Source organism: Cheilinus undulatus, linkage group 3, assembly GCF_018320785.1.
Source record: "Cheilinus undulatus linkage group 3, ASM1832078v1, whole genome shotgun sequence".
In the NCBI taxonomy this organism is placed as follows: Eukaryota; Metazoa; Chordata; class Actinopteri; order Labriformes; family Labridae; genus Cheilinus; species Cheilinus undulatus.
The window spans coordinates 32,433,727-32,455,608 of record NC_054867.1 but is presented as its reverse complement, the minus strand read 5'-3'; the positions used below and the strand labels follow the sequence as shown (position 1 = coordinate 32,455,608).

General features: G+C 38.8%; 1 protein-coding gene across 15 annotated transcripts in view; it reads right to left on the bottom strand.

Annotated features, from left to right (window-relative positions):
- The window catches only part of cadpsb (Ca2+-dependent activator protein for secretion b), a 103,488-nt gene that overhangs the window by 2,548 nt on the left and 79,058 nt on the right, over window positions 1-21,882 (bottom strand). For 6 of the 15 annotated variants that reach the window (XM_041780849.1, XM_041780872.1, XM_041780898.1 and 3 more), the window contains 13 exons: window positions 20,936-21,042; window positions 19,219-19,248; window positions 18,675-18,686; window positions 15,182-15,338; window positions 14,941-15,082; window positions 14,086-14,247; window positions 12,692-12,847; window positions 12,455-12,602; window positions 12,264-12,338; window positions 10,260-10,343; window positions 9,848-9,880; window positions 9,570-9,677; window positions 1,000-1,104 (listed from right to left, as the gene is read on the bottom strand). In XM_041780849.1, coding sequence (XP_041636783.1) covers window positions 1,000-1,104; window positions 9,570-9,677; window positions 9,848-9,880; window positions 10,260-10,343; window positions 12,264-12,338; window positions 12,455-12,602; window positions 12,692-12,847; window positions 14,086-14,247; window positions 14,941-15,082; window positions 15,182-15,338; window positions 18,675-18,686; window positions 19,219-19,248; window positions 20,936-21,042 — 1,319 coding nt within the window. The remainder of the gene's footprint in view (window positions 1-999; window positions 1,105-9,569; window positions 9,678-9,847; window positions 9,881-10,259; window positions 10,344-12,263; window positions 12,339-12,454; window positions 12,603-12,691; window positions 12,848-14,085; window positions 14,248-14,940; window positions 15,083-15,181; window positions 15,339-18,674; window positions 18,687-19,218; window positions 19,249-20,935; window positions 21,043-21,882) is intronic. The other 9 variants (XM_041780931.1, XM_041780940.1, XM_041780948.1 and 6 more) reach the window with 4 other exon arrangements.

Here is a 21,882-nt window from a genome sequence, read left to right as displayed (position 1 = left end):
AAACATAAAAAATGATTTTGGTAATTACCAATGCTGTTAATTTAGGGCAGCTGTGGCATAAACCTTACTTTGGTTAGGGTTAGGGTGGTCTAATAAATTTGTTAAGCACTGTATATTATAAATGATAATACACACAGTGTGTGTTCATAAAACCTTAGCTCTTCTGACCAAATTCATATTTTGAACTGGGCTGCAAACAAGTTTTATTTCTGCCATAAGAATGGGCCTTTTTGAATGGCTGTTGATGTGTCTCAGGTGCTTAAACAGCTAGCCTTTACTGGACACTTTAGGAACTGCTGTTTTTTTGCACTTGGGGTGAAGGAAGCTTGCTGAGCACATCATTCAGTGAGACGGTTTACACATTATTCTCCTTGAATGTAAAGTTTAAGTATTAGTTCAATTAACCCCATGGCCTCTGGTGACTTTGCTCCTTAGCCAGTGTTTTAGAGAACAACCCAGCTTAGCAATTCAGGCTAATTTTTAGCTGAATGACGCACATGGTTTTACATGGTTTGAAGGCTGAATAATCACCAGAATGTATAATAAACAACCTAGATTAATTTTATGGCAATTATACTTGAAATGTTGACCTTCCACTTCAGGAAGCAAAACATTTTTTTGTACAGTGTGCAAATGCGAACTGATGGATTCCACCAGATTGTGTGGTTCCGTGACAAGAAATGGGCCTAGCTGCCTATGAATCGGGGGGTTAACTTACCCACTGGCTCATCCTACTCTTAATTTACATGACTTATAGCCTTGTGGTAGCTTTATAACATGGCAAAATTCAGTTTCCTACTCTGTGCCTGACAGGCAATTTCTGCTGTAAAAATGGTCAATTATGCAGGAAATTTGCAAATGATCTATAGTTCCTTCCTACATTGACAGCAAAATCTGTGGACATGACACAAAATGCCATTTTTTGTTTAGATTACTCTGTAGTCAGTCCTTACATGCACACCTTTCAGTGTTTTAATGGCGCTGACAGGTATTTCTTACCTTTGTAATTCTTATGAGGATTTTCAGCTGGTAGACGTGGAGCTGCTGATCCATGCGTTCAGTGAGCCAGGTCCCCAGCAGGTTCATGGTGGCAGTGTACCATTGCTGAAACACATAAACACAACACTCTCCAGCAAAACACACACTCACACACATACTCAAGACATCATAACGCTAACGTTTAAGACACACATAGAAGGGCCTACATCTAAATGCACACGGTGTGTGACAGTAACATTAACTTTCAAGCACACCCAAGTGTGTCTTTAAACATCACTTCAATAAAATCTCATCGCAGCTTTAAGACATGCAACGCTGCCTTTCACGTCACACATGTGTGCAGTCACACATCCAATCGTGAGGATTAATGTCGAGACTTTATCCCACCTCACCAGACAGACAATCTTGCATTTAATGAATCAGCAATTAATGCAAGTAAACAGGCTGCACTAGTGTACAAATCAGTTTAGAATAAATCTTCTCAGCTTAAATGAACTACACGCTACAGTAAAGTGGACTTTAAAAACTGTTAAAATGTAGTGACTTTAGCAATTTCCTCATTAGTTATCATTGCAATTAAGTCGTTTCAGCTATGCTAGACTTTTGACTCTGTACTATCATTAAGGCCTCTTGGATGTGCAGCAATTTTTTATTGTTTTAATATCAACCAACCAATAAAAAAAAATTTCAGCTTTGCTGAGTTTTGATAGTGCTCATACTTATGTGATGTCACCAGTGTTGGGGGTAACGCGTTACAAAGTAATCCGTTAGAGTTCTCAGATTACTTTTTTGGAGTAACAAATAACGTAACGCATTAGTTTTACAATTCAAGTAATCCCATTATTAGTTACATTTTCATAAAAGTAATCTGTTACTGAAAGGCAAATCCAAAATTTCTTCTTTCTTCTGTGACTTCAAAAAGAGAGAAAGAAAAAAAGAAGCTCCTTGAAGCATCTGCTCTGTTTGTCCTTCTCTCTTCCTGTAGTCACATTGGCACGTGCCAGCGGAAGGTAAACGTTCTGTGCCAATATGCGCGCATTGTTAGCTTGTTGAGCCAGCGAGATGACAAGGAGGACAGCAGGCCACTGTGGAATTATCCCCATTATGATGGATTTTTGGACAAAAGGTACAAGAACAGCATCCTGGTGAAACGTAAGTTTAAAAGCTCCGTTTGCATTCATTGAATCAGCTGTTCAGCTGTTCCAATTACGCAGTTATTATGCACAGCGTTTGAGTGATTCTGTCTGCCTCTGCTCAGCTTGTTGTCAGATTGTGAGCATGTTAAAGAGATGTGAAGGTTTTCCTCTCTGTTAGCGGTGTTCTCATTTTTACAACCACCGAGTGGAACAAGCGAGTAAAGAGTTTTAATATTTAGTAACGCAACAGTCCTCTAATGCATTAATTTTAGAAGTAGGTAACGCAGTAACGTAACAAATTACTTTTCTCAGTATGTAAGGCAGTAATCTAACGAGTTAGTTTCAAAAGTAACGCTACCCAACACTGGCACACTGTCACATACAAAATGGTCTTAAACACACTGCTACTATTGAAAGTTTGTCTACTTATTCTGCGATCAACTCTCTTGATGAAGGTTAAAAGGAAAATGTGCCACTTATGTATCTATCTACCACTTAATTCATGTACCTTAGCTAACTACAGGCCTATATCTAACCTCCCCTTGTAAGCAATGGCTAACCAGTCATGTGACTTTCTTTAAAACTACATTTTATTTGAGGTCTTTCAGTCAGGATTTAGAGTCTACCAGAGCAGTTGTCAAAAAGACAGAACCAAATTAGCTCCATTTTCACCTCCTTACATATCTGATTAGCCCATATGTGGTTTGATCTACATTGTGAGGAATTTTACTATTATTCTTTTCACTAACCCTGTGATTGTACTTCATAGAAAACAATCATGTAGGAAAAGAGTACGGAAAGATGACGTGGGACATGAACAAGCAAACAACTGCCATTATCCAGGATGCACTGCAGTGAACAACACCGGCGACCTGCAGGTGAGTTTATAATTTCAAATTTTTTCAAGCTGTAGCTATCTGGTGTGTCTTATGCTAAGATATAGTGATAACATTTTCTTTCTTCTACTTCTTTTAAAGTAGCAAGTTACTAAAAGACATTAAGTGATTATCACTTAAATTCTGCTATTTCTGCCCATGATTTTAATATTTTACCTCGAAGAAATTAGTTCATTTTGCTTTACATGCCTTTTGAAATGTGCCACTGTTGCTCATAGCAAGTTAGTTGCTAGTATTAGCTGGTATGCTAGCATGCTAATGGTACCAAATCTGCTGGTACCAAATTTGCACCAGGGTGCAAAGTGACCATGGCTCCACTCTTAATTCTAAAGTGGTTTCAAGTACACTGCATTTTAGTATTATTGTCAGTCTGATCATACTTTTAAGACCTATGCACTCAAATTATGAGTACAGTTAGTATTTAGTACTTAAGTACATGATTATGAAAATACCTCCTGAGTCCACAAGAAAGTCTCGCTGCAGACCACCTCTCTCAGATGCCTACACTGTAGACCACTGCTTTCAGACATCAACAATGTCAGGACAGAAATACATGCAAAAACTTTTAAAATAAAATCAGATTAAATCTCCGGTTAGGGTTAGGGTGAGTGTTAGGACATCACAAGTTAAAACTTAAAAACCTGACTTTCCAAACTGATGACAGAATGTTTAATGTAGCTGACTTAACAGTCTGCTAATGAAAACAGTCTTACACAGCTTATTTACCTACAGCTAAATCTACTGAAGCTACGTTACTTATGTAGCCACATTAGCTTTATTTAACATTGCTTAAGCTAACATTGCTAAAGCTAAAGCTAGCACTTCTACATTGGCTTACATACTAACATTAATTACGCAGCTAGCGTAGCTACAGTACTTTAGCTTTTACAACACAGCTAGAGCTAACTGACAAAAATGGTTGTACCTGCAAATTACGTCACTTCAGACAAGACAGTGGTGGTGTGCCTCACAAGAGTGGTCTGCAAGAGGGGCGTCTGAGAGCTCCTGTTTGCAGCCAGACCCCTCTTGTCAAGCAACATCATATCTTAAAGAGCTCACAGTATTTTACCCCTCTAGAACATTACTTTCCTTTTAAAAAGCTTGGATTCAGGGCTGGTTCAGACACAATTGAATCCCTGATTATGCTCCTATAGGCTTAGACTGCTGGGGGACCTGGCACACAACTGCTGTCTCTTGGTCTTTCCTTTTCTGTATGCATTATTATCATGCAACTGCATGTCACTGGCATTAAATCTTTATGTATCATTTATGTTATTAATCGTGTATCTTCCTGGGAGCTCCTGAGCTCTTTTGTCTTATTGGTCAAATGCTACAGCATTTAATATCAATCTTGTGTCTGTTATCGATATTATAAACATCTAACATAATCAAAGAGCAGCTAAATTTGCAATAATGACTGAAATTAGTCTTCACCATTTCATGATTATTTAAAAATTTTATGTCAATATTGGAATGATCAGTTTATTACCATACATTGTTGTTCCCCTCTAATTCTATACATACTTTTACCCTTATTAATGGCATTTTAGCCATGATTATGTTATTCATTGCTGTCATTAAGGCTGGTATTCTGCTGTTAATCTGTCTTTTTCTGCATCTCACTCTGTACCCCCGCTACCACTTGTAGTTTCAGCAGATGGCTGTTTAACATGAGTCCAGTTCTGCTTGAGTTTAACGCCTGTTTACAGAAGTTTCTGGGACTTTGCTAAATGTTGCTTTTGCTGAGCTCATAACAGGTTAATGTTGGGTTTTGTAAAAGATTAGAACAAGGAGTATGGTCTAGAGTTGTTTTTTTTTTTTTGTAAAATGGCTTGAGATAACATTTGTTATGAATTGGCACTGTGCAAAGATTGACTGACTGGCAGACCACTGGCAGGATGTAAGCTTTGCTTAGCTTAAAGTCTTAAAAAGGAAAAAAATAGCCAATCTGATTTCGACTAATGAAACCAAAATCTATCTATCAGAAACTCTAAAATACACAATTAACACGTAACTTATCAAAAACACCAAGTGAGAAACTCCAGGTCATTACTGCACCCAGCAAATAACCAGGTAACTATATTCCCCTTGTTTTAGTCTATGCAGTGTTGAGCTAACAGTTGCCAGGATCAAACTTTGAACAGAGTGGGCTTGACTTTTACTACAGGAAGCATACAGTATTTCCCCAAATGTTTTAAGAAAAGTTCTATTTCTGTGTACTTGACTCATAGTAGGAAGCTGATAGAGAACAGGGACTTAAAGTATATGAAACAGAGGCATGCCTGCCTATACACAGCACTCACATTGTATTATATGTCAGTATAACATCTAAATCAGGCCAGTTTATTTTAGGTTTGCATTTATTTTTATACAAACTAAAAATGTCTAAACCTTTTCTGACAGCAGCCTTACTCTTTCTGTAATTTTTTTCTTAACATGCACACACGCAGACACACACATGCACAGAAATACACAAATACACTCTTAGCTCGACTGTCACACAAACTGCAGCACTCTGCAGGGCTGAGAAGAGCCATTTAAGACAAAACACTCTGAATCTACTGCTATCTGAAGAAAATAAAACAGAAGGAAGTCATAAAGCAGTGACAGATTTATCCGTCTCAAGCTATCATTAGCCGTTATAATACTGAAAAATGCTCAAGTCAATATTTTGTGAAAAGCTGTATGGCCCATCAATTATGAAAGCGATTACTTAGCCTCTATTTGTAATTTATTCAAGTAGCAACGCAGAGCTGCATTTAAAACCCCACGTACTAAAGTTAGTAAACAGTTACTGTATGGGAAGTTAAAATTATAGCTTAGAAAAAGTTAATTAGCAAAAGAAAAACAGAATGAGAGTGAGTCAATGGTTAGCAGGCAGGGAGCAGCGGTGCTATTTTCTTGTACCTTCTCTGTATTTTCCTTATTCCTGTATAAAGTTACAAGAGAACAGCACCCAGGTCAAATAGAAACAGTCGTCATACCTTAAGTTCCAAGAAAAAGAAGTCAACTTTAAACATGTGAGTAGGCAGGAACGCAGAGGAGGTTTCTTAGGGTCTGATTTAGAGGTGTGAGGATTGGATTTGAGTTTGGATTTTAGTCGTGGTTTGTTTGGATCATGATTAGGTGAATGGTTGAAAGGTTTGAACTTGAGGCCGGATATGCAGATGCCTGTCCACTTCACAGTCGAGTTGAGCGTGCAGTGCATGCAGACCTCGCAGGTGGGTGGGTGGGTGGCAGAGTACGTGCTAAGGAAGACTGCTGTATGTGCAAATGAGGCAGAACTCTGAGGAGAAGGGTCATGCTAGAAGATGTACACAGGAAGATTATTTGACTCTAAAAATCATGCCAACCAACATAATGTGAGAAAACAACGCAACGCAACACTAGAGATAAGTGCCACTTTTTGAAGAGAGGAGGCAGCAGGAATGGTGTTAATCAGAAAAAGAGGAGATAAAAAGGATTGAAATCAATTCAGTGAAAGAAAGAGAGACAAAGTAGAGCCTATGCAGCACATTTAGGAACAGGTTTTCACAGGCATGCAACTGAATGGATGGGAGCGCATTCCAATGAGAGAGAGAAACATTGACATCCTCGAACTGAAATGCAGTTTAAAAATGCTAAAACTGAAACATTCACAGCTTGAGAAATCTTCAGAAGAGTTTAACATGACAGTGCTGAGAAGGATTTCGGTGACTTTGGGGCCACACAGAGGACACAGAGGGGGTAAAAAGAAAAAAGAAAAACTCCAGACTATAAAAAACTGACAACACAGAAGGAGACAGGGGAACCGGTGTGGATCCAAAGACAAAAGCAGACCCACTTCACAACAGCATCACTCCTCACTCCAAAAAAAAGAAAGAAAGTAATCATATTTATCTGGCACAAGACTCCTGCTCCTTCAGCCAACACAAAAATATCAAACCAAAGGGAGACTTCTGAGCATGTCTCAGACATAAAAACCGTCAGACGCCACTGCCTCACAGAACCGAGAATACGTCACACACGCACACACTCACGGACAAAGCCATCACACACCTGTTGAGACACAGGTCTGTACAAATAATTTCTGAATGACATGAAGCACACAAATCACGGCATTATGTGTAGTTCAAATCACACATGGAGGACACATTACTGCTAATGTATCCTGTGGAGGATTATGTAGTTGTAAGTCAGTGCTCTCTTTATACCCTCTTACACACTGGTTCACAACCTATTTGGGTTACTTTTACTTTTTTAATGCTGCAGTGTGACTACACAGGGTACATAACCATATGTCTTTAATTGGAGTGATGTTTTATTGTCATTCTGTTTTTTCAGTGCCCTGCAGTTTGTTGCACTAGCTGGGTATGAGTCTGTCTAAAGCTTGCAGAGAGAGGCTAACTATCTAAACATGTTTACTGAATAAGGTTTTTACATGATGCTGCATAACTGGTTGCAAAGTGCTGAATTTTTAAGCTGAGACAAAATCCAATCTTTCTAAGAGATTTACGCTCCGACTCTTCCCCAGAATGATTATGCAATGTTACTTGAAAGACTGCATTCAATGACATATCTAAAAACATCATTCAAGACTATTAGGCTTAGCTTTGCTGCTCTGTACATGTGCTGTGACATTACATCACAATTACAGATGACATTAATAAATCCTCAGTAATGTGCAGGTGGTGTCTGTGTGCATCTTTACAGAGCAGCAGACCCAAACCTAATTGCCGTCATGAGCAAAAGTACATTTTAAGGTGTTTTTTTTTACACATTACTTCAATTTCAGCGTAACTCTCATCCAATGACTTCAGTTTTATTTTAACCTGAACTTATTTCAGTGGGTATCTTTTTACAGTAATGGTTAAAATATATAATTTCAATCATTTATTTTCTATTATTTGCCAGGCATCTGAGTGTCTCAGGATCCCACCACTACTGGAACCACTGCTAAAGAGAATTTGTGAAAGTACACTGTCACATGATAAAATGTTTTTAATTGCCATTGACCTCAGAATTTCTGTAGTTAACCACAATTAATCATACTCTTTATATCACATTTTAAATTCAAATATTTTGCATTTTAAACTGTTATTGTGTTATTTTAGATTCTTCTAATGACTGAAATTAAGGGTAATTGACTTCCTGTTTGGATACAGACCTGCTGTTACTACTATAACAAAGATTATGATATGAACTTAACTGCAGAAAAAGGAACTTGTTAGGGATTGAAAGGGATTTTAGGGGCCAGTAAAGATTAAATGTTTGATAACATAATGTAAAGATGATGTTTGACTTTTTTTGTTTTACAGTGAAATGACATTAAGGAGCAATGGTTAAGTTATTTTACATAACTGTGGCTTCAGGGAGTCGCTGACGTGGCCGAACCAAAGAGTTTTCAAAGGGACAATAAAGCATGCGATGGATCACTATTAATACAAATTAGTGCCCTAACTACAGACCATGATTAATCACAATCAAATCAATTAATCTTGACAGCTCTGAGAATCATTTAATGGGGAAAAGATATGATTCCTGTTCAGATATTACTAGTGACAATTTTACTATAAGGTCCTCATTAAACTCACACGCTCTTGTCCAGTCAGTCTTCCATGAAGTTGGATTATTATAACAATGTTGACAGAAAAATTCTAATTCTTCTTGAGTCAAATGTTGATGACTTTTCCAACACTTGAAATTTTAAGTCCCTCTGAGTACACATGTGACAAACTCCCTAACAGTAGTGTTTACTTTATACCCAAACTAGTGCAACAGAAGGCCAATAGGGCTTTAAAAGAAAAGTAATACAAAAATGAATAAAACTCTGTGAAATGGAAAGGTTTTTCCCCCTTCACTACCATCCCAGCTATCTCTCATGACTGTTGAGATTTGTTTCTCTTTTTTAGTGCAGCACAGCTCTTACCCTGCAGGTTGGGAACCAGTGCTCTAACAGACAAAGGGTATTTGACATGTCAGCCTCCACATTTGACATCATTCTGTCACTCTGGCCTATCCAGCCGCGCATCCTTCACCCATCATTTTCAGTTCACAGAGAAACTGTGTGGGTGCGCCACTGTGGACCAAGGCCAAACAGGTTGAGTGTCGTTTATTCAGGAGGCTGACATGCTTTAAGTGGAAAGTTTCTAGAATAGTACGGTGGTGAGCTAAAAAATATATGTTTGAGTGCTGGCTGGTGATCACTATGGATAGTTTGGTTCTTTCCAGAGAGCACTGCTTCAGATAATCCTTTTTTTGAGAATGCTTTTATGGACTCTTTGTAAATAAAAGTTTCCTTTTTTTGATACACAAAGGCCCAAAAGCACCGTGGCAATGCACACCAGAATGCAGAGGGCAGCAGCTGAAGTTCAGAGAGGAGAGAGACAGAGAGAAAGAGAAACAGTCAAGAGTGGTAGAGGATCAGAAAAGCCTCTTCCGCCAGGTTGAAATACATTTCCTGGTCTCAAAATGGGACTTATCCCTCTCTGCCCTGTTGTTTTGCCACATTTTGAAAGGCCCCTCCCTTCTTGTGAGGAGGAGACGGCATCTTACTTACATCAAATAACCTTTCTATATACACCTCCTCATTGACCTTATCACGGAGCATGTCCTGAGAGTGGCGCACAAAGGTCACGTAGCCATCGGCCACGTCCATCCCAGGTTTCTGTAACGACAGAACAGGGTCAGGGCTCAGAGGATAGGCAAACACAGGAAGTTTACAACAAGAAATAATCCTCCTTGTGGATTAAACAAGGGGAATTATGTTCAATTGTATGTAGGAAAACACACACAGGTTCATAAACACACAGACAGGTAGGGTGGTGTTGGACTTACAGGTACATCCACATATTTTGAGGCAGCTTTCACCTGAAATCAGAAAAAAATTGTACAAAAAAAGGACTTGTTTATTGCAAAAAAGGATAATTATTTTAATTGTCATTAGGGCTGGGGATGTTTCTAAATGTTGTAATGTGTATGCTTGTCCTTTCACTAAAACTCTACATAGTATGAGCATGCTCTGGACTGATCAAATTAACACAATATCACGTTAGAATTAACACAGCAACTCCTTCACAGAAAGATACAAAGTAAAGATGGCAGGAGTTGTCAAATCTAAAAAAATGTATAACTCTGTTGCTATCCAAAAACTATAGCAGTTGCATAAACAGGCCTAAAATATGTTAACACTCCAAATAATTAGCCTTTTATGGTAAATGAGCAGAGGTGAAGAGAAACATAATCTCACCGTGAATGAGAGGAATGAGGAGAAGAGAGTTCCTTCATCATATCTAGAGATTTTTGCCAGCACACCCTCCAGTATGGCAACAAACTGAGTAACAAGGAAGAGAGCAGGACATCCATTAAACAAGACTGAGAAGCTAAAGAATTAGGTAGAAGAAGTTAACATACTCTATATGGACAGAAGTATTTGGCTGCTTGACCATTACACCCTCAGGGACTTTATTGACATTGTATTTAAATACAATCACTTTGATATCGAGTTCCCCCCTGTTGCAGCTATAACAACTTCCACTCTTCTTGGAAGGCTTTCAAAAAGATTTTGAAAAGTTTTTTTGTGGGAATCCATGCCCATTCATTCTGTATAGCATTTATGAGGTCAGGCACTGATGTTGGATGAGAAGGCCTGGCTCGCAATCTCTGTTCCAGTTTATCTCAAAAGTGTTCAATGGAGTTGAGGTCAGGGCTCTGGGCCATCACAAAACTGTTGCCACAAAGTTGGAAGTATAGCACTGTCCAAAATGTCTTGGTATTTCTTAAAATGCACATTTATTGCCTAAGAAGAAAGCAGTTAAAAAGGGGCATCAAACTACTGTGTGACAGTGGCAACTGCATGCACTTCCTCAAATAACATTGAGTATGTTCGCATTTTTTACAAGTATCCAAGGCCCGGCCATATAAGCTGCAGCCAACTACTTACATTTAAAAAATACATTTATATATAACAAGTGCAGCTTATATGTTCCTGGGTATATATATTTTCCTATTCGATAACAAAGTATAATTGTGTAAAGCTAACTAGTCTGAAGTCTAGTCTATGCCCACATTCCTGAGCTAAATATCGTCACTCAATGCTTTGTTTATCTGTTAGTTTAACTCGACACAGCCTCTAGACAACTTTATCCCTATTTTCTAGATCAAAATAGCGCTAAATCATGCAGTTCCTACAAGATGCTACAGTGCTGTAGCATCTGGTTATTTATATCAGATTAAAGAGCATTGGGGCAGCAATGCAGTAGTCATAAAGAATAACCAGAGTGGCAACTATTGGCAAGCAGATGCATTACAGTTTAGATGGAGTGTTCCACAGGGATTGTGGGCCTGAACTGAAAAAATGTTAATAATTAATTTAACTGACTCGTTATTAAGGTGCCAACAGCGAAGGGATGCAAATTTAACTGTTCAGCCGGCTAACTGCGTGCATCCCTAGTGCCTACCACATGGGCACTACCAAGTTCAACACACCAAGGCTCTGTACATGCAAGCTTCAGGTTTTGTCAATGCTGATACTATTGACCCACCCTCATGGCTCCTTATGCCTCCCACAAATGAAACTAAATGAGTAGCAGGAGCAAACAAATCAGTGAGATTATCAAATGGTCCCCTCTTTTCAAAAGGTGTTCATCAAGTTTGGCCCAAAACTTGGGAAGCCTCAACACTGAGCCACTGCATCCCAGAGTCTATCCCATTCATGCTAGCTCTCACTGCTGTTATTACCCATGATCGCAACTTCTTTGTGCCATAGCATCTTTATGTGACAAGCCCAAACAAAGTGATAATAATGAATTAATCCTTGTGTCAGATTAACAGAAAAGAGAAAGCACAGAGAAGTCTTCTTTCCCAGCTTAGGCTGTCTGCTCGCTCCCCTTAGATCCCTATTTTCATGAGGGCAGAGGGAAAGAGAGAAGGAAATCCCTTACTTTCTCCTGTGATTTTTTGTCTCCAACTGGCACAATTTCTGCTCATCCAGATCCTCTGTTTGGCTTTAATGGTCTGAATAGTCTCTTCTCTTTAATGACCTTTTGCAAATTCTGCCCCTGCACTCCTAGTTCTCGCCGTAATAAGATAGCATATTGTGTTATAAATTCTCTACATCCCATCTCTACCAGAAAAATCTAAGTCTCCGTTTAGCTGTTAAATATCTTCTCCTTTCATAAATTTCAGATTGAGATAAGTGAGTTTCTTCTTTTTCTCTCAATCAGTTGACAAAGTTATAATTTTGTAGTCTCACCTTTGCAACCAGAAGCTGAATCATGTCTCTCACACTTTCCTCAATCAGTTCATCGATCTGGGAGGCAAACGTTTTCTGCAAAATTGAGGGAAATGTTTAATGCACAGTCTAATTGGAAAGTGTATAACGTGAATGCCAAATGAAAATTTCTCTTTTTTAGCATGCAGTTCCGTCCCAAGAGAAGATTTTACCTCCTGGCCCATCTCCATTGCACACAATTTAGCTGATTGGTCCTTGGCATCCACCATTACATTGAACATGGTGCATAATGTTGGAGAAATGCGGAAATCTGTTGACTTGCTGCTCTTTGCCAGCTTGGACTCAAATGCCATCCTGGTGCTGCAAAGCCAGTAAAATGTTTATAATAATCATACCATTTTCAACATCCTAATATTTTTTCTGTGCTGTATCAGACAAAAAAAACACACCGCTTGACACAGTTCTCGATCATGTTGCTTGACATGAGCTTGATGCGACTCTCAAGGTGTTTGGCGAACTCCTCTTCAGGCCAGTGCAGGTCCCTGATGAAGGTCTGGAGGGCGTCCAGCTTCCAGAAGAGGTCCTCTGATGATCCAGAGCCGTTACTGTCATAAACCATACACATAAAAACGTAAACAGGTCAGAAGATGACGGTCACCCTGCTGGGAGGAGGAGGTGGGAGGAGCAAAGGGAAGGAAGGGTTGTGGCAGGTGCAGAGGAAGATGCTGTTCCTCCACACCTAAACACAGTCGGATTGTACTCCGTTTACCATAAACTGACTGATCCTTGCAAGTGTGGATTTGTTCAGGTGTTTGAGGACAGTCAGTGTATGGGTGGGACGGAGCAGGCGGGGTTTACTGGAACAAATCAATAACCATGCTGAAGAGTATGATTATTGACCGGGATGTGAAGTGGCCACATGCAGGTAAAGTCACTGCAGATACAGCAGCTAATCACACTGTGTCAAGACAAAAAGGTGTGGGGAATGGAGAAGTGAGGGAAGGCGTGTAAATGTATTTCTAAGTCTGAGAAATTAATATAACTTTTTTAAAGGAAGCGTCCCTTCATCACAAGCCCTCTCTCAACATCCATGTCCCCAGACTGGTTGGGGTCCCTGGAAGTGCTACTAAAACAAACCATGCAGACCTTGTAGGGCACCCTGAGTAGAGCTTATTGGGAAAGTGCTGCGGGAAAGACATGTAGTCTGAAGAGGAGATGATAAACCACAGACCTCTCCGTGGTATAATCTCCAATCCAGCCCGTTTTCTTCACTCCCAATTAGACTACTAGCAGGTGGTGAAGGTAAGAGATGAACCTGAGGCCATGAATGGTCTACGGCACACTACAGCAAATGTGTGTGGACAACTCTGGGAGATACATCTTTTATTGCAAGGAGATCTTGCAAATGTTTTCAAAAGGGTATATGTATTTTTCTGCACTGCAAATCCCCAAATAGCCTTTGAGAAATATACAGTATATCAATATTTGTTTTAGTTTTGGCCTGTATCTCCACACCTCGGCTCAACAAACATGCATGTTGAGACAAATGAGAGTGTTTCAGTCTCTCATTTTAGAAAGCAGAACCCCATCTACTCTAACACCTCTCAGAGTGCTCTTGGCATGAACATGAACATCATCATGGAGGATTCACACTGAAGAAAATACACCTTGTAGCATATTAATGCAGATAAATCATGAAAATCCTCTTAAATTACAGCTCTACAACAGATGTTTTCTGAACTTTTCACATTTGAATTTGAATAAACTCTACAAAAGAACATCTTCATACCAAGGCAGTCTCTGCTTGCTTAATATTTCTAGAGTGAACTAGTTGAATACACACTCAGAGTCATATATAGCAGCCATCCATGACGGGGTAGAAAAGCTAGGCATTTGTGGAAGGTTAACTGATAGTCCTGCTACTGGCACTGGCAGATTTGGTACTTTGGGAATTTGGAGGTTCACATTTGGTAGATTCACATTGGGCAGATTACTTGTTAAACTCCTGCAGAAAAGACAGACAAAAAGAAAAAAAGAATCCATAACAGTGGCATGGGAGCTGCAGAAAGCCATGTAACACTCATCGTAAAAGTAACACAAAATTCAAAATTAGGTAAGCACACATAAACAAGACTGACGGTCATTGTCAAAGACACGAACTACAAGACTTTAAGAGTACAGTGTTCTGAACCCACAGACGTACATGTACTGTATTAAATGCAGTGAAAGGAGGAAGCAATGCAGTACTGAAAGAATAAACACAAAAATACTCAGAAAAAAGCATATTACCATAAAAATCTTAAATGAAAAATCTTAAGTGTGAGAGCCACATCAAATAAAAAATAAGAGCAAAAGAACAGACTGGAGGCCTTTGTTTCTGGCAACATGTCAAAGCACACATTATGAAGGTTAGTTTACACAACAAAACAACAGAAATATTAGCCGATTCCCTGACCCCAATGTTTCGGGGAGAACATACATTAGTCAACGACAGGATAAATAACCCATTTCCTCAAAGAAAAAATAGGTTATTCAGCCCACTCTTGGCTTGTTCTCTGTAAAGTGAACCTACAGGGTGAACATTACAGCTGCTCTCCCAGATTTATCAGTCTCAATGCAGTTGGGTCTCTCATCTGAAAATAAAGCTTTGCATCGCCCACCATCCTAAAGCCTAGCTCTAAAGACGGAAGTTCCTTACTTTACAGGCTCCCAGGACTCTCGGTCAAAGCCCTTGTGAATTGACTGTGCGATGGAGGACTCCATCAGATCCACATATCTAACCACCAGAGGAGCATACAGATCCTGTAGGTGTTTGTGGAACTTTCCATTGCACAGATGATCTGTGGAGAAAATAAAGAGTGCCATGCAGATATCACTTTCTTTGTTTAAGCATAAAAATAACTTTAATAGATGTTAAAAAAAAGGAGCAGTAAGCTTACAGTCTGTCCGGAGGAAGTCGTTGAGAAGTTGGAAGAGGGGAAAGCTGTCCCAGCTCTCTGGGGACTGGATCTCCAGAGCGGCATCCATGTCGATGGCGTAGAGAGCCAGGAAGTTTTCTGCATGCTCCACCATGAGATCTGTCCACCATGCAAATGCCTGGAAAAACAGCAGGAGGGACAACAAACAGATAAACAGGGGCTTCAGTTAAGACATGAAATGATATAAGAGGGAAGAATAGAACGAAGGAAATATAAAATACCAATAGACTTATCTGGATATATGAAAAAGTAAACTTGTGATTGTTAGTGAAGATCAAAGGAGTGGTTCAAAATTTTGGGAAATATGCTTATTTGCTTTCTTGCTCACAATAGATGAGGAAGCTGATCTATACCACATTCCGGCTGATCATGAAGCACCAACAACCAGTAGTTTAGCTTTCAGTAACAAATGGAAATGGGGAAACAGCTCGCCTGGGTCTGATAAAAAAAAAAAAAAAATGCACGTAATGTTACCTCAAGGGTAAACTTAAAAATATTTTGTATCTGCTTTGTTTTTAAACTTTGCCCTAATCTTTTCAACACTTCCTGAAGTCACAATCACTGCTACGATATTAATAAAGTCACTGCAAATTGACCACGAGTAATTAAAAAATCACTGCACATAACATTTACGATTTATAGCTACAACTGTAGAGGTGGAAATAGCTGAGAAAGTCACAATTCAATACAATATGACATGATACAATAAAACACAATACTATACAAAGCTGTATGCTAAGGTACCATAAAACATAATATTATACAACACAAAACTGCATAACATGATACAACATGATAGGATTCGTAACAAAACAATACAATTTGATTTGATTCGATTTGATTTGATTTGATATGATACGATACATGGCCCACAACAGGGACAATATTACAATACAATTACAGCAATTCTAATATACTAAAAGAGTAACTAAACCCACAAACCACATTTTTTAGATGACTATCTATACATACAGATATCTAATAATACTGTTGGTCAGTGGGGCCTAAATCTTGACATTTGAGCTGATAACGTACTAGCTTGTGTCTTATACATGACCATATTACATTATTTTCCCATTTCAATCATCTTGTGTGAAAAAACACCAGTTAAATTCACTAGTAATGACAGAATGCAGAAGTTTTCGTAGGTAAAGGCGGTCTCAGCCAGTCAGAGACATCTCATCACTGAGGTTAATGTCATGCTGTTGCACAAGATTGCAAATTAACCATCTTTCTTAAAATGCAGTGGATAATAAGCAAACTTGGCAACATGGCTGATAAGGGACATTAAGGAGAGGGGAATAGGCATGACTTAACTACCCCCCAGCCCTTTCCGGTGACATCCATTTATTCCATTCACATTACAATCATTTAAGAAGGGTTGGGTATTGATTTTTTTTTCTGATACCTGTGTTAAACTGATACTTTATAAATAATGCCTGTGCTTTAACTGTGCCCAAATAAATACCTTCAGGAGAAAAGAAAGTCTTTGAAAAGATTTGGAGAAATATTTTCAAAAGATGCCAAAAGTAGATGGGTGTAACTTTATGGAAGAGGCCCAGACAAAATTCATATACTGCATCGGAGACAAAAGATAAAGTAAGAGTGTCAGTCAGTGTGATTGTGTCTTTGGTAGGATCGTGCAAGCAGAACAGAGCAGAGACATTTCTCTGGACAGCAAAATAACTAGATGAATTCTATGATCTGCTGAAATAAAAAAAAAAATGTATTTTGTGCCTTTCATTTGGAGTGTGGGGGGATGGGTGGGTTGTCAGGGTACCAAAATGAGGCACCAAAACTGTGATGTAATTCAGTAGGGTAAGCATCAGATGTGTTGGTATTGTTACAGATTTTGATACTCATCCCCATATTTACATCATAAGTGCCACTATGAAGAGTCACTACAAAACTGTAATGTAGTGAGTCAAATAAGCAGGAAAATCTATCAAGATAGCCATTTTTAAACTGAACGTATATCATAATTTTATCAATATTTGGCACCAATGATTTAACTATTTTATCACACAGGTCAGGATGACAATACAAGGCCATATCTAGATTTTGGCCCGTCCCTATTCAACAATACAACTTCTTGTTGACCAGAAAACTTCACAAGCATTAGCAGGATTTTCTTTATTACTTAAAAAAGCCAGGCGAACTGTTCCCCATTGCTCTAAATCTTTACGACTTAGTTAAACCATTGTAGCCTATTTGTTAGGCAGATACAGTGCAATGGTGTATCAACCTTCTCTTGTCACAACAAAAAAGTATAAATTCACTTACCAAAATGTCAAAGTACTCCTTTAAAAATGTTTTTGTTACCCTCTGATGTCTATGTTTAGGAGATATTCTTACTGATCAACAGTGTGTCACTGTCTCTAGATGTAATAATAGGGTTCTCACAGAGAAAAGGAATCACCACACCTGTCAGAAGGTTTGTGCATTGTGTGTAGTATTTGTGTGTGTTTCCGATGGCATACTTTGAGATAGATCCCACTGTGCTCTTACTGATTGGGACTTTAAGGGATCAATAATGGATTAAGTTTATCTGCAGACTGAGGAATAAGACTGTAACGCAGCATGTTATAGTCATGACAGCATCAACAGATCCAAGAGAAAGGTGCTTCTCTCATGCAAATGTGGAGCTCCCTGCATGCGTGTCTTTCAAGCTAAGAGATGGGGGCATCCACCATTCACATCACTGACAAACCCATAGCCTGTTAAGATGCGAATGTGACTCATGCACATCTTTAGACTGGACGCACCAAAGACTGCAGCACACAGCATCTTTAATGTCTATTCCAATTAGTTAAGTACGTCTTTGACATTCAGCTGGACGTTTTCTAGCACAGTCAGGACTTTCCTGCCCTTTCCACAGCAGAAGTTCAGTACAGTTGCTTTGCTGGCAGTCTTGGCTTGGCTCATTTGCTTATCATTCGGTCTAAAATGTTGCCAAGTTCATTAAAAGAAGCTTCATCTTTCTACATAATGCTGCATGCTTTATTTTGCAGGTTCTCTGTAATTTTCCAGTTAGTCTCAATCAACCCAATGACACTCACTTACCTTCTTACTTACCCCTCCGCTCTCAACATTTTAAAAATCTAGACAATTCTAGTGTATCAGAAACAGGCAGCAAACAAAGCTCTTCTCCATCACATTCAAGGAGAGAACCTCTTATCGCGGGGGACTGAGGGGGAGGATGATAAATGCTTCCAAAAGGTGAGGGACGGAAAAATGCTCAAAGGTCGGCAGGCGGGACAGCCATCAACCTTTGACAAAGGTAAAGGGACACATTCAGGACCCTAAGAGCTCTAAATGGCAGACCCAGTGTTCAGCCACGCAGTCTACAGTGCTGTATCAACTAATGCCGAGAGGGAAAGAGATGTGGCATCATCTACTAGACATGCACAGGGCATTATGGGACTCTGTCATTCAACTTTACTACAGTACATACCTCTTTTCCCTGCTTTGGAAGTCACCATTCAAATGACAGTGTAAACACAGGAAGATGTACAGAATAATCATGTGTTTTTGAGGCATTTCTTATATAAAAAAGTGTTTTTTAAACTACGAAATAGACAGCAGGGAGGGATGGAAGAGGAGAAGCTGGGGAAGTAATGCTGGAACGAGTGTGGACTGTGAAATTAATCATTGGATGGAAGGGGAAACAAATGTTTATGGTGGGTCAAACTTCAAAGGTTCACATGGAGCAGACTTTGGGAGATTCCTTGGTTCAGCATGCTTGGAGAGAAAGGAAACCTCTTCATGGCCCGATGAACATGCTTCATGATCACAATTATGTTGTGCAAGCTACTGTGCCTACGGTCTTTAAACAAGTTTGCTCTCTCTTGTATGCCTACAAACCCCACCCACTGCTACAGAGTCTAAGAGCTCATTCTCTGCCTATAAAAGGTGCTTGTTGCCATAGTGGCGCACATGCCATACAGGGGGGTCGTGATGAGGACTGAGGAGGAAAAAAAGAAATAAAAATACTGTACCGATTGATCTCCAGAACTTGTGACTGCCGCCTGTCAAGCATATTCAGAGAGATACAATAAATCTGCTTTATCTGTATTTTCTAAGATCACATTGGATCACCTTCAGATCTACACAACTTCACATGCTCATCATGCTCCCTATCAGCTCAGTGTTTACAGAAGGAAACAGGGTAAAATAAGAAACTGCTTCAGTGGTGGAAGGAAACAAAGTACATATACTCAAGTAGTGTACTTAAGGTCAGCTCAGAGGTTGCTCTATTGTTTTATTAAATTGCATGTTAGTCTCCATTTATTCATTTACATTAACTACAAGGAATATTTTAGATTAGCATTTTGCATGCAGAAAATGAACAGGTTGATAAAACACTCAACATTCAACTAGACCAGTGGCAGTTAATAGTTTTGTTTATCAACTCCTTAAAAAACAGCATCATTTAGAAGTGATTGATCAATTTCAAGGGGTGCAACGGATCACAAATCCCTAAACTCTAATCAGTTTATGGATTCATATCACAATTATATAATTTCTTACATGGACAATATATGGGTATACATTTGAAAAATGTCCAGTCCTTCAAACTGCATTTCAATGGGAAAAAAAAAAAATCCTAATGCATCTCTAAAGATTCAATTAGGCCTAATCTAGGGGTGTCCAAACTACAGCCAGAGGGGCAAGGTTCACTGCAGTAAATTCTCAAAATAAAAGACAATGCCGTCCACAGGTGGACATGAAGTTTGTGCTTGACTGTCTTGTATGCTTTACCCTTGTGTATATCAAAGGGATCCCAGCGAAAAAGTCAGCACACCCCTGGCCTGATCTATCACTTCCTCAATGTTCTTCACTAAATACCCATTACTATGACTACAGTGCTTACAACAAGCGTCCATTTTAAGTGATCCTTATGCATCACAAATGACCTGTGACCTGTTGCACCACTCACAATTACCCGCCTAAATGTTGCAGAAGATTTTTTAAAGTTTCATTTCAGAGGTGTTGGAAGAACAGTGGAAGTATATTGCGCAAATTTCACAAAAAAAAACAAAAAAACAAAAAAACAAAAAATACAATTTAACAATTGGGACAAGCACTAGCTTTCCACATTACATTCCTTGTTGATAATTTTCTGATTATCATCTGTATTACTCATGCATTAATCTTTAAAAACTAGTATTAAAATAGGACAGCACTTTAAGTTTATTTATCTGTGAAGACTTCTCGTACTGTATTTTACATTGGTGCTCTAGTACTTTACTTCAGTAAAAGTTTGAGGTACGTCTTCCACCACTGTCTATTTGTCATATTAAAAAACACACAAAGGTCGTAATATTGGTTTCCTTTCCTGGCCTTCTTTTAACTCCATTAATCTTGGGAAAAATCAGTTTTCTTAAGCGCCTATAGCAGCTTATGTAATGCTGCAGCATTGAACTCTGATTATAGCAGAGAACTGCACACATAGTATCATTTCCTGTGTAATTTACAGTCTGTGCTCAAACAACCTGCTCTGATTCTATGCAGCCATGCTCTGTCAAACACCAATTAAAGCTTTCCTAAATTAAATTCCTCTTTCAAAGTTTTTTGTTCTATAGTTAGCCATAGATGAAAGCAGCTCTATTTAAACAAGGCTGATAATAGGACTAACTCTGTTGTGGGGCGGAGTGAGATAAGAGTGAGCGTATAGAGGGAGAGTGTTTAGAGGAGGAGAGGGTTCTCACTCACCTCCGCATGGTGTTCCTGGTTCTGCTGGAGGACCTCTATGACTAACTCCGCCAGGCGAATTGTTTCCTCCAGCTTTTTGGCAGGCGTGACTAAGCGGCCTACGTTCTCTGAGACAAAAGGATGAGGGTGAGGGATGAGTGGTTAGTCAAGCACAGAGCAGGATTCCAGGGGGGATTTTTTTTCTGACTATTCAGAAGAGTCTTCCTGTTTATATTTTTGACCGTTGAATGTAAGTATAAACACAGCGCTTACACTGTGATGTGGAGCTAAAATACCCCCATTACAAGTAAAGCCTTTTCATATTTCTATGCATTTTGGGTTGCATGACATAAAGCAACAGAGCTGATGTGTTATCAGGTATCAGGCATGAGAAAAGTGACACTGAGATGGAGGTGTGGCATTGACAACATGCACAATGTGAGGCGGTGCTGAATAAGCCCTCTGTATTTTGAGCTGTCATAAACTAAACACACACTGTAAAAATAAAACATTACTTCTGCTTGAAATCTACCAATAAAATAATTTAGATTAAATAAAAATATTATGTATCTTTTTTCTAATCATGTGAAAAGAAAGAGTTACATTAATAAAAATCTACAAAAAGCTTCTACTTTATACCCAAGTTTATGTAAAAGAGTGACAAAAATTATCAGTTTAGCAGCTAATGAAAACTTAAGCTATAAATGGATTAAAATCTTTTATGAAATCTTTAGAGGTACAAAAACCACATTTGACATTGAGTTTGACGGTAAACACGCAAAATGCCTTATCTGCTTTGGGTCATTTGATTCTTTATGTATTATGTAAGTATGCTACATATATTCCAAATACACATCAGAATTTCTATTAAAGACCAAACACTGGACTTGATGACTAAAGATGTGTTTTTGATGATTTATTTTCACAGTGTTGTAAGTCAGATTTGCAATCTAAGCAATTTCTTTGGC